Genomic DNA, 18084 nt, shown 5'->3' on the forward strand with positions numbered 1-18084 from the left:
ACATGAAGACGATTTAAAGGAGTCATGTCCTGACATCAGCAGCAGCTTCTCCTCCGCCATTGTTGTTGACAAAGCTGATATCTGAAGTCCCGCCCCCCTTCTTGATTTTGATTCGTGAGAAGTGACATTGACGAGCGTGACGCTGTTCTGAAAGTTGACATAGGACTCGAGATGATGAGCGCTGAAAACGCTGACTATACTGAGAGGGGGAAAAACGCCGCCTGTGGACACAGACCCTGAATGATCATCTTATATCTTCTTCTTTTTCCATCCTGCAAAGTTAAAGTCTGACTTTGATGGAAAAAGCCGTAAAGGTCATCCCAACCTTATAGAGTGACATTTTGAAAATGTCTGATAACATCGGCTACAAAGACTATTTTCTGCACACTCCCTGCAAACGAATCAAAACGATCTGCACACAGACGATAACTGGAGATGATTGAAGTTACAGTACACACAAAAAAAGCAGTTTGAAATTATGACCAGTGAATACTGAAATTGTGTGGTTGTGTGTTTAAAAAGGTACAAAGACGTCATGCCTGCTGTGTACATGTTTTTTTGGTCTTGAGAGCTTCTGGAAAGATGTGAAACTATTCATCGCAGAGACTCTGAACATCACAATGGATTTCTCTTTCACATCCCTCTACCTCAGGAAAAAATCCTGAAGGTCTTGGTAAAAAGCACATATACCTTTTAAAAGTAAAAAAGCGATTACTTATTCTTGAGGAACATTGTGAATTCTATCAGCTTTATGGAAAAAAATGACTTTTGTCCTGCGACTTCAAAAAGGAAGAATATTGGAGAAAATGTGATTTATACAAAGATAAAGACTCCTAAATATATCTGGTTTCATCCATTATGTTCTGTACCTGTGCCTTTTACATTCTTGTATTTGATCTTATTCATACTGTCTCGCCCCAGTCCTCACTTGTTCTGTGTTTCTTGTAAAACAAAAATGAAAAATTAAATATAAAAAATTAAATCAAAAGAAGACGTCATGCCTGCTGAGCGTACTTTTACATTACGATGCTTTTGTGACAAAAAGTGCAATAACTAGCTCATTGTGATTCTAAAAGATCTGAGTGACAAGTTGATTTGTGCATCACAAGTTTCTCTCTATAATTTAAAATCGACGACTCTCATTGGTCGATTCTGACCGGTGCATAGAAAGATCCAACATACAAACTAACCCAAAAACAACATCGTAAGTGCCTGTCAAAAAAAAAAAACCCCACCCTGACACTGTTACCTGAACCTGTGCACTCAGCATCCTGAGGATTATCACATGAAGCTTTGACTGACCTGTCTCTCTCTCTCTCTCTAACGTGTGTCTGTCTGTCCACAGCTGCAGACAGACAGCTGTGCTAACATGGCGGCTCCTCCTCTCTCTGCAGGGAAACCGTTGGCCTTGTAAGTCACAGCTCATCACACACAGACACAGACTCGGTGTGTGTGAGTGAGTGTGTGTGTGTGTGTGTGTGTGCATGTGTGTTTCTGTGATCGGTGGAGCGGTTCCGTTTGTGCTGGTGAAAGCCCCCCCCCCCCCGTGCACAGATAGAGAGGGGTGAGAGGACGGGTGGCGGTAAAGACCAATGGGATATTATCTCATCCCCCCTTGGGTGGGATCCAGGTCTTTGCAGGCCTGATGAGGAGAGGAGGAAATGAAAACCTTCTCGCTTTTGTCGAGGATTTAAAGATCACAGAGGGACGAATTGAGGGGTACCTTATAAAAGAATAAGCCTGTGTGTGTGTGTGTGTCTGTGTCTGTGTGTGTGTGTGTGTGTGTGTGTGTGTGTGTGTGTGTGTGTGTGTGTGTGTGTGTGTGTGTGTGTGTGTGTGTGTGTGTGTGTGTGTCCTAGGAGTGGGGTCATCCTCTCTTTTCAAACTGAAGGAATATCATCTTCCCAACCTCCGCCTGACCTTGATTAATCTCCGCCTTTGTAACTGGAAACCTCTGGAGAGACGATTCTTTGTCACTTCTGAAGCACGCACTGTTGCCACTGATGTTGCCTTTCCTGTAAGGTCAGCGACGCACGAGTGTGTGAACGCTTTTTTTCTCACACTCACACACAGCCGCTCGACTTGTTTTCTTGCTGTTTATCTTCACGCGGAATCATTTTTTTACCAGCGACCTGACAGACGCTTCAATGAACTTGTCATTTTTCAGGCTTCGTTTTGCTTTCATCTTCAGCTGCTTAAATCAACAGTTACATTGTTTACATCCTATAATCAGACTCCTCAAATCAAGCTGTCAATCATCTCTTTTTTTTTTCATTTCCAAGAGATTCATTTACTCCCCTGAAAAGTCGTGCCCGGACCCGCCCCCGCCCCGCCTGCCTGCTGTGTGTGACAGTGTCTTCTATCTTCTTCCTCGATGGATGCGTTCAAGTCTCACCGCTCAAACCTCACTCCACAAATCTGAATAACACACGAGGAGGAGTGTGTCGCCCCGAGGTCGATGTGAAAGTGTTGTGTGGTTAAAAAGTGACAATCAGCAACCAATAAATCACATCAGCTTCTTTCTGCATCTCAGCAGCTAAAAGGAGGAACTTCAAAGAGTTATAGAAACAGCTGATTTGGAATAAAACTTAAGAAAGCACTGCCTGAAATATATTCTGCTAATGAGGACGACACAGGCAGAGGAGGAGGGGGGGGGGGGGGGGGGGGGGGGTAGTCTCCCCCTTGCTGCTCCTTATAACATATTTCCCAACAGTGTGTGAGCTGGCTTTAAAAACACACAAAATGCTCCACGCTATCCTGGATGCATTATCAGAGGGGAAGGTAAAAAAGCTTCTTATCCAAGAAAAAAACAAACAAGCAAAAACGTCCTAAATCCACTGAAACGAGTTAATGACATAACATGTTTTTTATGCATGCCAGGAGGGAGATGCTAAAAATGCAACATCAACAATTAAAGATTCAACAGGGGAAGTCATCATGGTAATAATAATAATATCCTTTGAAGGTTCTATGTGGCACGGCAGAGATTGTAAAAGTTATTCAGTAAATAATAATAACACAAACAATCTTTGAGATTTCGGATTCAGAAACGTAACTATGACGTTGCAGCATTAGCAGGAACTTATAACCAATCATCAGCCATCTCTCCATGATCATAACACCATCTTTACCGTGCAAAGAAAAAACCACGTCCTCAGTGTGGAAACCTCAACTTCCACTCACGAGTCCTTCTTCACATTATGAGTGACATCTGTAGGATGCCGGGGAGCTGCAGGTGATTGTGTTATTACCTATAACCTCAAGGCTACCTTTAGTGAACTCAAAAAGCAGTCGCGCTCAAATAGTTGACGAGCGACCCCCCCCCTCTCTCCCCCTTCCCCCCAAAGTTTGCAGCACCTTGCAGCCACACAAACATCTCCCGTACGCGCAACTTTGCGTAAAAACGCGCAGCAGCAGTCGATGCATTTTGTAATCGTTCCCCTGCTGTTTTTAAAAAGTCTTTTAGTGCGCCGACTGCAAAGAAGAACACATGTCCGATAGTTTCCTACCTTTAATCCCTCTCCTCTCGAGCTGAAGGCGCCGGGGCGATCAGTGTATTCCTTTTTCTTCTTCTTAAAAAAAGTTAGTTTCTATTCCTCCGCGGACTTCTCGCACAGAGCGCCATGCCTCCACACAGTCTTCAGGTCCATCGCCTTCTTCTCTGCAGAGAAAGCTTTCCCCCTGCACACACTCGCACAGCTCCCTCCCAGCCTGTCCGCTCCAGCAGGCACCTACACGTAAACTGAGCCCCCTCCAGCGGTGACATCACGAGTCACTATGGCAACGCTGACTCCACCCCAAAAAATCCGGAGCCGAACTTACCTGTCTGACTGCCTACATTTCACAACAAACCCTTTTCCTCCTTTCTCTCCCTCTGCAGTGAATAGCCTACCTCATGTTGAGCACTTGTTGATTAAATAATGAACAAGTAGAATTATAAAACACATTCACCCCTGCTGGCTGATATCACCAATGCAAATTGGAGTGCTGGATTGAATCAGTAGGCCACCTCATGAAAAGGGTTAACTTTGCATGCAGGTAGAGCTGAGTGGGCTGGTCTGGAAAAAAAAAGAAAGCACACAAAATCCCTCTTGCACAATGCCTGGAGCTCCCCTGTGGCTCGGTGCCAGTCTCACCATTACTTCAATTGTTTTGGCTACAAAAGCCAGCATGCCCCTCCCTTCTGTCTCCTCTGACACGGAGCAAACAAACACACAATGACCAGGTGATCTGAGTGTCCACCTTCTAGTGACTCCCTCTGGGTCACCCTCCCCCCGGTCATCAGGGTACTAAACTTCAAAAAAAGCAGAGGAACGAGGAGACAGACAACACTGAGTCAAATTCCATTCACAGTTTTAGAGCTCATCAAACTATACACGAGTGCAGTTATGGAGATCTAAACCGGCTTCAGACTGTATGGATGATTTAGTTTGTGGTGCTGGTGTTTTCTTCTTCTACCGCCTCACTAAAACCTCAGTGTTTCACAGCGGCTGTGGGAGGGAAAACCTCTGACAGGCAGATTTATAGGACAGACTTCACATTTAACCCCGCGGCAAAACAAAAAAAATAAGAAAACAGGAGGAAATTGTTTTGGAGCTGATGTGCTGCTGCCTCAGTCTGCAAGGGACAATAAAAATACCTGCAACTCCGAGGGTGGACACAAAAGAGAAGAAGAAGAAGAAGAGGTTCTACATATTGGTTACTACTAATAGATTCTACATATTTATGTGTGAGTTGTGTCCATTCCTTAAGATATTTAGTTAACCTCCTTCTGGCCATAGAAACATGAAGACGTCACCCGCTGGTTTCTGATGGCAGAGTTTTGGAGCCCAACATGGCGTCACAATATTGGAAAAATACCGTCTCAAGCTAACTTTCTGTCAACATAGAAACGGGGCAAAGAGACCGTCCTTTAGCCTCCAGACAAACAAGACGACGAGCTCCTCGCCTGTCAGTCAGATCAGACACACCCCTAATGATGCATCCCTCTCAGCCATGATAAAATCAAAAGGGCGATTAGTGCGGTTTCTCCTTATCTGTCGCCTCCGCCTCTTCTTTTCTTTTTCCCACTAAAAGGTTGTGTTGTTCATGTTTTGTTCTCTTGCTGGCTGTTTATATGATTATCAAGCATTTGGTGCTGAGAGGTTAATTACAGATGTTTAAGAAAATGAACGATTCTAACTTCATATATTGCACTTCACACATCTGTCTTTGAAATGTGCTGTTACATGTAAATGTATGAACAAACAAACAACAGGTGAATAAATCAACAGACATCAAACGCTGCACACTCAGGACTCTCTTAAACCCACTGACCTGCTCTCGCAGCCTCTCCTGGTGACCCATGATGGCCGATGCATGATGGGGGTATTTCTGCTTCAGGTGCTCCAGGAAGGCCTCCCTCTTCTTGTCCATGTCCGACGGCTGCATGGCCAGGATCTCTCGGGAGCCGCGGGCGCCCCCTAACGTGTGTCTCCGAGGGACCGTGCGGCTGCCTTTGGCATCCCCTCTGGAGGGGGGCGTCCCATTTGGGGAGGAGGCCTGTCTGCGGACGGCGTGCTCGGCGTCCTCCGGGGAGGTTACCTTCAGGTTGCTTTTTGTTTGTTCTGAGGGGACAGAGGGGGACACGGAGACGAGGGTCAACATGTGCACCGCTGATTGTTTTGACATCAACAACAAGAGTGTGTGTGTGTGTGTAGGTGTGTGTGTGTGTGTGTGTGTGTGTGTGTGTGTGTGTGTGTTGTTCCTCCATAGTTCATGCAGAGGGCATGTCAGGGTGAGTTCAACCATGTGAGACCTTGTTACTTTGTTGAATGGAATAAAAAAAACACTGTTCAATGTTAGGAGGAAACCAAAAAGAGGAAACTGACTTCATATGCAAAAAGGATGTTAATATTCCCTCCACAAGCACGCAAAAAATAAACATCGTCTGCTTTGCAGTCGCCCGAGTTTGGTCTCATATTTATTCTGTTTCACATTACGACGATTTAATGTGACAGGCACAGTGTCGGCGATGAAAACACTGAAGTGAAACAGCTGTTTTTGAGCATCTTGTTTTTTTTTAAAGAAGAGCCAAAGATAGCCATTAACTCAAAACGCATAAACTTTGGAAAAAGATGTCCAGAGCATCTGTGAGAGCCAGAGCTTTTGCAAAATCATTAATTTAATGAAAAACATCAGGGAGGGGAATGTCTTCCTCTATTTTTGATGACTGTGTGAAACAGCTGGGCTCAGCCGGAGACTTCAGAGTCACATATCAAATTCTTTTTTAAGATGTTTGTTTTTGGAATCAAATTGGATAAAAATCAACACGGCCTCCTCATGCACATCATCATCTTTGCTCTCAGTCTTGGATCCATCAGGGGACCCACAGTAATACATTTATAATCCGTCAATCTGAAAGCTACGCTGCAAAAAAAAAGAGAAGCAAGGTGAGGACAAATAAAAGAGAGAGAAGCAGGAGGAGAGAGCAGCTCGAGTGTGAAGAGTGAGGGTGAGGAAGCAGGAAAGGGAGCAGATCCTGTGGCTTGTTTTCTGACAGGCAGGTAGAGCTATAATGTGTACCTTTCAGAGGGTAATCAGCGTTCAGCTCCTCAGTAGTTAAGGAGGATATTTCAAGTGATTTTCCATTATTTGCTGGGTGGCTTAATATGGCTCTGCTTCTTCTTGTTTTTTCTTTGAAAGCTTTGAAAGCTCGCTGAGAGCTACAGATGAAAAAAAAAAAAGGAATTCCGTGTTTCTCCTCTCAAAGGAGTAGCTTCATATTTAACTAGTGCAACGACTTGGGACGGGGAAGAAAACACACGCTGAGAGGGTAGAGATTGTTTCCTTTCTCTTTCAGTCTGTTTAGTTCAGATGTAACTACGACAACACACTTAGTGCCGTCATCAGGAAACACAAATAAAGGCAGGTTTCATTTTTGACACTGAATGGTCGTGCGTCATGATTGAGCTCTGTCACTAGCACAATCAGCCCCCCCTCCCACACACACACACACACACCCCACACCCACCCTGCATGCTCAACTTTAGCACAGCAGAAGTCTCATGTACTTCCAATCCTATTTTTAACTCCCAGTTTCCCCCCACTGCTAACCAAATCACACTCAGCAGACAGAACACAAACCTCCAAAAGGATCTGAAATACATTTTTGCAGTGTGGCATGTCAGGACGCTCGTTACCTTCCCCGAGTGAGCAATCTTTGTCTTCGTCTGCTTTCTCTTCCTCCATTGCACCCCACACACACAAACAGTGGCGGCGACAGAGTGAGGCCGGGTGAGTCGGGTTTGCTTAGAGATTCCAGACGCAGAGACGTTGAGATAGGCCCTGCCCCGCAGCCCCAGGATAGACTTGGAGGGGATTTAGAAAGTCAACTGCATTCCAGGACACACAGCCCCCCCCCCCCCCCCCTCCTCACCCTGGGGCTAAAGGCTCTGCTGCAGCTAGCATGGAGGGGTCTCTTACCCTGAATGTCAATGTGTGTGAAAAAGACAGAGAGCATGCAGGGAGTTTTGTTAAAGAAGCAACTCTCCTCACCCTGAGACTAACAGGTGTCAATCAAACTGTCTAAAAAAACCCCACATACACACATTCTGTTTCTCTATCAGGGACCGTGTCTGCAATCTGTCTCTTGTTTAACCGAGTCCCTGCAGAGAGGCCTGCCGCCGCATGCTCGCTTGCACGCATCCAAATGTGTCATAACCTACTTCTGTTCCCAGCCACATCCCAACTGCTCCGAGCTGCACGCTAATATGTGATCGAGTTATCTGATCAACACGACACACTAAATTTAAAGACAAGCGCCGTTCCTGCAGGCACGACGGTGTTGTTTCCAATTAGGAAAGGACAACAGGAGACACGGCAGCTTCTTTGTGTTTGTGGAAAGCAACACCGTACTGTTTGCCTGACAGTCTGCAAACACACTTTGCCGGCTTCATATACTGTGCAAACGTGTCAGTGAGTACACGTCTGTAACGGATATACGTCTGTATATATACAGGCTGGGGGGGGGGGTGGATGGATGGACTGAGTCCTGCTTTAGATCTTTCCTCCTTTGCAGCTGCTGATGTAAGTGACCTGATCTAAATGTGCAAGGAAAAGGCACAAATTGACATCCCTTAACAGGAAAACGTGAGGGATCAATGGCCTACTTTGTGGGCCATGTAATTGAAAGTGGTGGTGTGTGTGTGTGTGTGTGTGTGTGTGTGTGTGTGTGTGTGTGTGTGTGCATGAACAATCACAATGCAGCAGCTGACAGATAATGTCTAACATATGGAGACAAGTCTGATCCCACCCACTTTCAGTCTGCTTTCAGGCCGCTCACTCACATGCTCGGGCACTTAGTCACAACAACATGCAGACAATCAAGTTATTTGATCAGAACGTGGAACTGAGTTAGCTTAGCTTCACGCTACGATATGATACACTGGGGTACAATACAGCATGATGCGACAAAATTCAACACGATTCGATTCGATCCCAGCCACATCCCAACTGCTCTGAGCTGCACGCTAATATCAATAATATGGAGACCATCATCATTAAGTTAGTAGGTATTCATGAAAGAGCTGGCTCTTTAGCTTTTTCTTAAAGGTGCAGAGGAGTTTGGAAGTTTATTCCACCACCGGGGGGCGACAGAGGAGAAGAGACTAGTCAGCGTCTTAGGACCCTGTTGTGAAGGTTGGAATAATATTTCAGGTGCACGACTGCAAGAGGACTAACACAAAAGTCAGCTCTCTAAATGTCCTTCAGAGGATGTTTATCTCGATGGAGCAGCGGCGTACAGAGCAGCGGCGTACAGGGCAGCGGCGTACAGGGCAGCGGCGTACAGAGCAACAGTGGACGCGTTTCAGCACAAAGTCTTCTGCAGCGTGCACACTTCAGTGTCCTCTTGGTGACTTCAGTGCTTCACACATTAAACCGTCTATAAAAGGGAATAACAACTTAAAACAATAAAAACAAGCCAATGTAAAGCACATGAGGAAATATTGTAATTTTCCCTTTTACCTCATACTGCTTATCCTGGGCTGTATCCCCACAACGATATGCAATAACCCCCATGAGAACAGGCTGGAGCACGTCGTGTATAACAGCTATAGGAACAGATGGTGTGAGAAACGAGTTATGTAGACTAAATGTTTCATCCTCTTCTGACAGGTTTTTTTCTCTTTATGAAAGCTGGAAGCAAAAGACAAACTCCAGATACACGGAGTTCATTTGAAAATGTTGCAAGGAATAAGCCTTGAGACACGTTTTGAAGAGGTTTAGATTTGAGGTTTTAATGCCCAGTCATTTTGTAAACTTACAGCTGAACCTAAATGTTTCATTATGTTTCAGTGGAGATGATGACGCATACAGTAAGTGCTAACTTACACCTCTTACCTCCAGCAAGTATTTTTACATTCAGCCTGAATAAATGCTGTATGTAATTTTTCTTTTTTCTTTTTTTTCTAACCAGTAGGAATGTTAAGTTAAATCCTTGATGTATAAATCTCTTCCTCTTCTTATTTTTTATTTTTTAAGTGCTTATTTATGTATCTATTCTTATATTGTTTTATTTGCTCTGATAACCTGCTGCTGTGACACCACAATTTACCAGTTTGGGATCAATAAAGTCATTCTATTCTATTATTCTATCCATCCATTTTCTTCTGCTTATCCGAGGCCGGGCCAACCCCAGACTTCCCTCTCTCCCCAGAAACGTTTTCCAGCTCCACCTGGGGGATTCCGAGGCGTTCCCAGGCTAGACGGGGTCTATAATCCATCCAGCGGATTCTGGGTCTACCCCGGTGTCTCCTCCTTGTTGGGCATGCCAAGAAAACCTCTAAAGGGAGGCGTCCAGGAGGATCCTGATCAGATGCCCAAACCACCTCAACTGACTCAGATCGATACAAAGGAGCAGCGGGCGGCTCTACTCCGAGCTCCCCGTGAATGATCGAGCCAAAGCGGCCCGTCGGAGGAAACTCATTTCGGCCGCTTTGATCCGCCATCTTATCCTCTCAGATAGCTTTGACACAGGAGACACAAAATGTAAAACGCTATCGTGGTTTCTGGCTGATGCTCGAACATTTACATCTCATATTCGACCTAACGAGCGTGTCTTTGGACTGTGGGAGGACGCCGGAGTACCCGGAGAGAACCTGCACAAAGGGACTCCTTTTAGACGGGGAATCGAACCAGGAACCTCCATTGACCGTTCAATTGGTGACTCTAAATTCTCTGTAGGTGTGAATGAGTGTGTCTGGTTGTCTGTCTCTATGTGTCAGCCCTGTGATTGACTCCAGGGTGTCAGGGTCCAGGGTGTAACCCCGCCTCTCGCCCAATGACAGCTGGGATCGGCTCCAGACCACCACGACCCTGAACGGGAAAAGCGGTAAAGATAATGGAAGGATTTGACAACAAAGAGCGTCAAATTCTTTCTGTAGCATTCAGTGTCCTGACAGTGACACACACTTCACCACGACCAGGTCAGCTGTTAGCAAACCTAAACTCATAATTAAAGCAGCTCCTCCAGAAAAACCAACAATTACATCCTGTGGTCCGGACCAACCGGCCTCTCTGCACGTTCACTGTCAGCACTCCGGGGGCCAAAACGTGTCACAAGGGATCTGCAAGTGAATTGTGTCTCACTCCAATAGCTGAAGAATGTGGCTCTCTCTCTTTCACAGCTGCCAGCGTTGTTGAGTAAATGATGGTCGTCTCGGCTGAAAGACATGAAACACTCGCCCGTGAACACCCAGGGTCTTACAGGAGGAGCAGGGGGGGGGCCTCCCGCTGTGTGTGCAGTTATACTACTGTGGTCGTCACTTATTTATGGAGGAATGTATCCCTGAGTGCACTCCCACTCTCCTCTACTGTTACTGTCCCATAAGTATGCAGTCAGATACAAAGCCCCGCTGTGTGCAATAAAAAGCAGAGCTCACAGGAAGCCGTGCATAATGTGAACACATAACAGCACTGCTCCAACCGCGGAGCATTCGACAGTATTCTGATGATGTGGAAGTTATCTGCGTCTGGATGTCAGACGATCTGTTCGAGTGGAACTGAGCAGATCAACAGATGTGATCTTATTTAGAATAAGATAAACATCGAGATCACTGCAATGATATCATTTAAAAAAGAGTTTTAAAATGTTGTATGTCGGCTGAAATAGTAATAAACTGGAGCAGTGTGTAACTCTGACCCTTACATTTTAAACAACGTCTCCCCCCCCTCCCTCTAGAGTGGATGCTCACTCAGGTCACCATGTGGTGGACTCTGAAGCTTCAGTGTTTATCCAGCTCTGCATGGGTCTGTAAACCTTTCTGTGTTCTAACCTCTCTCCATTTTTCAAAAAGCATCTCTAATATTGATCCTAGTTTGAGCACGTTTCTGCTCGTGGAGCTTATTAGAAACATGCAGAGGCTTTTTAGGTCGGGTACAATCACTTCTATCTGAACCACTTCTCTTGACCGCTTCCATCGCTGCAACACCTGTTGACCTGATAACTGCTCTCATATCTGACAAACCGAGGGGCGTCCAAAACATCCGTGTGGTGTGGGTCGCCCTTAAAAGCTCCTACCTTCTCTGGTCCAAACAAATCCAGAGCATTCAGGAGCAGAATCTAAAGTTAGAAGGAGGACATACTGGCTGCTGCATTGTTGTCAGAGAAGCCAGCACTTCAACATAGCATGTTTCCTTAATGATCAGATAGTAAGATACCTTTATCATCTCTCTCACTACACATCTCACTTTAAGATGATGCAATCACAAAAAGATGTTTGTCAGATACTTTAGCAGGAAATAAACACTGAAATATCTTTACAAGTATCTGACAGCCATGAAATTGAGTTATCTTCAAAAATCAATCCTGTTTGCTGTTCTCTCAATTTCATCACCACAAGAGTGACATTTGTGGTTTTTGATTTAATTGCCTTGACACATTTGGATTGGAGAGATTTTCTTATTGCTAGTTCGAATGATTAATTTAGAGTTAAAGGAAAGTCAATCCGACCAAAAACCAAAATGATAGCTTGTAAAAAGACACACTCCTCTCCATTCTTGCAGCTGAAGAAACCTCCGTTTCCCACCAGTCACACTTCCTGTCCGGCTGACCACCACCTGATTCCGTGCCCTTCGCTCATCACATCACTCTCTTCTTAGTGCTGGCTAATGTGAGAGATTCTGTGCATGTGACCCGCTCAAAGCAAAAAGAAAAAGAAGCAGATTTCAACACCAACTTGTCACTCGTTGCTGATCCGACAGATTACCTCTTTCTTTTTTGCATGTGACACCAAAGCTGAAAATGAACACGCAATGCAGCCAGGCCACATTTATCACACACAATCAAATCTTTTCTACCAGTATGCAGGAAATATCTGACTTCCTTTATGGGTTTTTGTTTCAGTCTTTGCATGTTCAAATCTTAAGGCATGTCAACACTTTTGATTTGTGCACAAAACGATATAAACAGGACGATTGTGAACGTGATTCCTCACAAAGAGACCCCTCATATCTTTTTTAAATACGAGGGGTTTCACTCCTGAGTTTAGCCTGAGGCCAGCTGTCAAAGAAAATTGTCCACATATGAAATCCAACATTCAAAGAGACCATTGTGAATGAGTGACCTCAACCCTGAAGTCTTTTCCTCCAATAGGCTGTGAATGATTGCCGCTTTCATTCAATTCTTTTGGTTTATTGTTCAAGTTTCAGGTCAGAATTGAACCATTTCAGCAAAACCAGAGGCCGTTAGGATCCTTTTTCAAGTCCAGACAATAACAAGTTCAAGTCAAAGTTTTTAGATCACTCAGACATTTTTCTCGCATTACCTAAAAATTCAAACTATTGTCCCAATGATACAACTTCCAGCTATGTGTGTTTCATGTGTGCAGATAATTCAACAAATTCCACAAAGATCATTTCTGTGCAATAATCCATCCAGTTTAAAGGTCACATATTCTGTAAAAGCCACTCCCCCATGTTTCTCTTACTCTAACATGTGTCTCTAGTCAGTTTACAAACCCCCCAATGATGAGAAAAGTCCATCCTCTCCGTCTTTTGCCTGCTCCACTTTTCAGAAAATGTGTGCTCAAACAGGCCGTTTGGAGATGTTCCCTTCATGACATCACAAATGGCAGTAGCCCCTCCCCCAGGTGGGTGACACTCCCACAGCTAGGTGTTTGTTCTGCCCTCTGAGTCTGCCTTCTCACCGTAAACAATAGGACATGGAGCAAGAAAGCACCGAGTACAACTAAGCCCTTCCGGAGAAGGGGCGTGGTCAGACACAGCTCATTTACATATTTAAAGGTACAGACACAGAAACAGCCTGTTCTGAGCAGGGCTGAAATAGAGGGGTTTATAGGCATGATCAAATACAGGATCAGAGTGGATTTAGATCAAGAAACCATATTCATATTATAACCCAAAGCTCACAATGAATCCACCCTGAGCAAGCAATGGAAACAGTAGAAAGAAAAACTTCCTTCCAAAGGGCAGAGTCCTTGAGGACAATGGTGGACGCCAGGAGTAGTCACTTCCTTCTTTATCTCTTTCTTTTGCTTTTTCTTCACTATCTCTCTGTCTCTTTTTTTCAATCTATTCTCACCTAATGAGGCCTCTCCCTGCTGCCATGTCACTGTTAATGACCGTGGGTCTCCACCCTGTTAGCTCGGACCACCACAGCATCTGTCTCAGCTCAGACTTTGCAGACACCCGGAGCTCTGCGGTGCTCTGCGGTGCGCACACACACACTGATTGCAACGTTCCTTTCAATTAAGATGCATGTGTGTATCAGCGGTAAGTACAGTATGAACGTGTGTGTGTGTGTGTGTGTGTGTGTGTGTGTGTGGGTAGATGGATCCTCAGGCCTGTCCAGACTCTCCGCTCGGGGTGAAACCTTATAAACAGAGAGTGCTGCCAACCTGACAGGCAGCCGGCCAAAAAGATATGAGTTACAGACATGTGGTCTGCCATGTGAGTGTGTGTGTGTGTGTGTGTGTGTGTGTGTGTGTGTGTCTGTGTGTGTGTGTGTGTGTGTGTGTGTGTGTGTGTGTGTGTGAGTGTGAGTGTGAGTGTGAGTGTCAGAACTGGGAATAGAAGCAGCATCGGGGGGTGAGCGGATGTGATATCAGCTATGAAGCAGCAGATCAGAGCATAGCATTGCAAAAGAAAAAGGTTAAATAGTGCATGTTTAGACTCTGTAGCTGCACTCGATGAAGTGTGGCAAATTGATTTCACTGCTGCTTTACCTCCGAGTGCGATTGCTTATTCTGAACGGGCTCGACTTGTAGATCTTTAACTCAAGTGAAAAAGTAAATCCCCCTCCTGCTGAGCAATCTTAGACTTTGATAAAGTTTAACAGAGTCCTGAGACTGTCCCCCTGTTCTGCGGTACTTAAAATCCAGGTTCAAATCACTATAAGCTTCTCTTCTGATCGATGGTTATTCTCTCTTTCTAGCTCCCCCTCCCTCTGAAAAACAAAGCAGAGAGGAGCTGAGAGAGGCGGCCTGTTAGTCCTGAGACTCGCCTCTAAAGACAGCCTGCGGACAACTCAAACAAACAGCTCTGTTTATTGGCTGTCTCCACTCATCAGCACAAACACGGCGTCTCTGTCTGCTGTCCCTGCCGTACAGATATCAGCACCCGATCAATCCCCCAGCAGCACACTAAACAAGTTGTTGCTCCTTTTTGAGATGCACTGCATTAATATCCCACCAGGGGGTGCTGTTGTTGAACATGCTCCAGGCGTGTTGTGCAATGATCAGGGAGGTTAATATAGAGCGTGGGAGTGAGTGTGAAAGAGAAAATTAAAAAAAGTTACTTTGTGTGCTTCTTTAATCTCCAACAAGGAAACCAGCTTCAGAATATTCCCCTCGTCGTTTATTAACCGAGACACTAAGTGCTGCTTAATGAACCGGGTGTGTTTGTTAGTGTGTCTCTGTGTGCAATAATGTGTGTGTGTGTGTGTGTGTGTGTGTATGCACAAAAGTGCACATGTGTTTGCCAGTAAACCCCAGCAGTGTGTACACTTCATTAACCCTCAGCCAGAGTAGGTGTGAGTTAGCCTATAGCCACCGGCTCAGATGTTTGCCTCGCTCCCGTGACGACCATGTCTTCTCAGAAACAGTGACGGCTGGAGGTGTCCTTTGGGGGGGAGGGGGGGGGGGATGTTGAGAAAAGCCGCAGATGGGTGGGACACATCCACCCAGAAGACACAGAGGAAGAGTATGCATCCTCTTTTTTTCCCCTGCTGAAGATAAACTTTAAAGACAGAGTCAGTCGCTTTTTCCTCAAAAGTAAAAATATAAAACTTCTCCTGAAGTAAATCTGCTCCATCGTCCCTTCTGTGTCTGCAGAGACTCTGTCCTCTGACTGCATTTTTTTGCTTTGTTTTGGCTGACTCTGGTCGGGGAGCTGGTGTGTTTCCTCCAGCCAATGACAGAGCAGCAGGTGAGTTTAGGGGTGGATACAATTCAGTGATTGGACGAGATTCTAACCGGTGACGGACGTGGATGATGTAGTGACAAAGAAGAGAAAATATAATCACCAAGTGGATAAAGCTTGTTCTAAAACGAGGGTGAACCTTGTGTTGTCTTTTACCCGTGGACGTGGAGTTGATCTACTTCCTGTTGGACAGGAAGGTGACAAACACCTGCGGATAGCTTGTGCTAGCGTGCGTTAGCTTGCAGATTAGCTACAAGCAGTAAACGCACACACTGCGTCCTGCAGTGAGGAGGGGGGGCCCACGTTTGAAAGTTGTGTTTCAAAGCTGCAACAGACATTTCTACTGAGTCCATCTTCAGAATCCCCTGACGAGAACAAATCTCTCTGTGTGTTTTTAACATACTGAATCCTCAGAGAACATCTGCAGTCATCTAACAACCTTAAAGCCTTACTGAGTGGCGGCCATTTTTTAAAAAGTGTGTTGCCTTCGGGTTAAGTGACAACACTTCCTCTTCCAAGTGCTACTTCCTGTCTGCAGAAGAAACTAGCGACTAGAGAAGCAAGAAAGGAGTTTGAGTTGAGGGGAAAAACTGTTAAACTCTGCATTATGGTGATGTACTCAACATGCAGCCGGAGCCTAAAGAATAGCCAATGGACAACTGGAGACCAGAAACAGAAACTGGAATTTTCACACACCTAACAGCTTGTTCCTCATCTACAGATTATATTCATATACAGAACTAGTTTACAGAGAGTTAAAAAATAACAAAATCAGACATTTTACAAGTGACTGGAATACCTTTTGATTTATTTGATTTACCTTCACTAAAAGGTGAAAAGGAGGAAATAGATAAACATATAAACCCATCTACAATCTCAGCATTCACCTTCATGCAGGATTGTCTGTTATAGCTCCATGGGCGTAATATTTGATTCTTTAAAGGCTAAATGATCCTCGGCGCCTGTTCATGTATGACATCATGATGATAACTGCACTGTGGACATCAGTTCTGCACAGAGACTTCTGCTGCAGAGCGTCCATCTGCCTTGCATGATGCTGCCCAGTATTGCAACATTAACTGCAAAAAAATTGAATACAAAATCTCAGGCTTTTTCCAAACTGTTGATGATAACTCATGTTCTTATCTGTTTGACAAGTTTTACTCGGTGGTAAAATGATGTCGTATAGGACACGTCTGAAAACAGATGACCGTGCAGATGAAACTGCAGCAAAACGAAAAGGCGACTTCAGTGCAGCAGCAGCGGGTTAACTACGCGTTCAGCCTGCACATGGCTTCCATTTAAATATGTCTTTGAATATGCGTGCTCTCTCTCTGCAAGTTTATTAAAAAGTGATTGCGCTGCAATTGACTCTCTTCATAACGATAAGCAGCTTACAGCCCCCGACTTTTTTCGCAGCCAGTCAATCATGTGTTCACTCGCTCTCCCCCCTCTGCTCTGAGCTCCTCTTCCTCTCTCCTCTTCCTCTTTGCATGCTAGCACAGCATGCTAACTTCTCACTTATTACTACCTCACAATTTAGGAATGCAGGAAAGATGAAATCAGATATTACCATCAGCAGTTGTCTAACAGTTAATTCATTGATGACATCAGGCTTTAAAACGAGGATGTATGATTTTAAAATGTAGCACTCAAACACTTAAAAACTTCACATCTGTGTGACAGAGAGCAGACGGAGACGAGTTGCTCCACTCAGCTTTTGGAGAGGTGATAAGTGATGCAGGTGGTGGAGGGATGTGAAATGGGCCCCTTCGAGTAGAGGGGGGGGTGGGGGGCGGCTGAACACTAGTGCCTCTGTCCTGGTTCCTAATCTGTGAAATATATGTGCTGCCCGCGTGCATGTAGATGTGTGGGTCAGCTTTGAGGCTCTCTTTGCAGCAGAAAGGAGCTGGGAGGTTTGTGAATGTTGGACATCTCGGTCTGACCTGCTCAGAGTGAGGAATGAGAAATCTCTAATGCAGAAAGTATGCATTAGGTGTGACAGTGCAGGGCCAAGTGCACTCTCTCCCCCCCTTAAGGCTCGATGTAAGAAATAAGAGTTGTTAACAGTTTGAGGTCAAGTAAAATTCACCCACAAAACAAGTTTGCATAAATCGTTTTTAAGAACCGTAAAAGGAGATTTAAATCACAAGAATTCAGGTGATCAACCTAAAGGGGGAGTGAGAGAAGAAAGAACACTGGCGGTATTATATTGTGTTTGCAGCGACGTAAATGCTGCAGCTTTCCCACGGGAGGAGAGGTGGAAAAGTGAGTGCCTGCAAAGTTGAATAGTTTCACCGCAGTAGGGCCGTAATGGGCAGCCAGGCGGGGGGGGGGGGGGGGGGATCAGGTCACAGGGTGTGTGTGTGGATGGCAGAGGGGGTTTGTGGTGGGTACAATTTTAACTGCACAAGTAATGCCAGTGATTGATTACACTGTGTGTATGAAACAGCAACCGGGCGTCATATTGTCCCTGCTGTTATTGGCCTCTGTGCTGAAATCTAACAGGCTGAATTATAAAGATTTAAGAGGGGATGCAACACGCTGCGGCCCCTTATTACAGAGACATCACAACTTTAAAGCTGCTCTCATCTATATTTTAATGTAAACAATGGATCAAGGTGACAACAGGTAATGGAAAAGAGGTCACCTGTAGTGACATTA

General features: G+C 45.1%; 1 protein-coding gene across 11 annotated transcripts in view; it reads right to left on the reverse strand.

Annotated features, from left to right (window-relative positions):
• si:ch211-285f17.1 (sickle tail protein homolog) overlaps positions 1-18084 on the reverse strand; it is a 120665-nt gene that overhangs the window by 41558 nt on the left and 61023 nt on the right. For 9 of the 11 annotated variants that reach the window (XM_065949001.1, XM_065948998.1, XM_065948994.1 and 6 more), the window contains exon 2: positions 5317-5606. In XM_065949001.1, the coding sequence (XP_065805073.1) occupies positions 5317-5606 (290 nt within the window). Of the gene's footprint in view, positions 1-3509; positions 4448-5316; positions 5607-7181; positions 7328-18084 lie in introns of those variants that run through there. The other 2 variants (XM_065949002.1, XM_065949005.1) reach the window with 2 other exon arrangements.

This window comes from Labrus bergylta, chromosome 20 (genome assembly GCF_963930695.1).
Source record: "Labrus bergylta chromosome 20, fLabBer1.1, whole genome shotgun sequence".
Classification (NCBI taxonomy): Eukaryota; Metazoa; Chordata; class Actinopteri; order Labriformes; family Labridae; genus Labrus; species Labrus bergylta.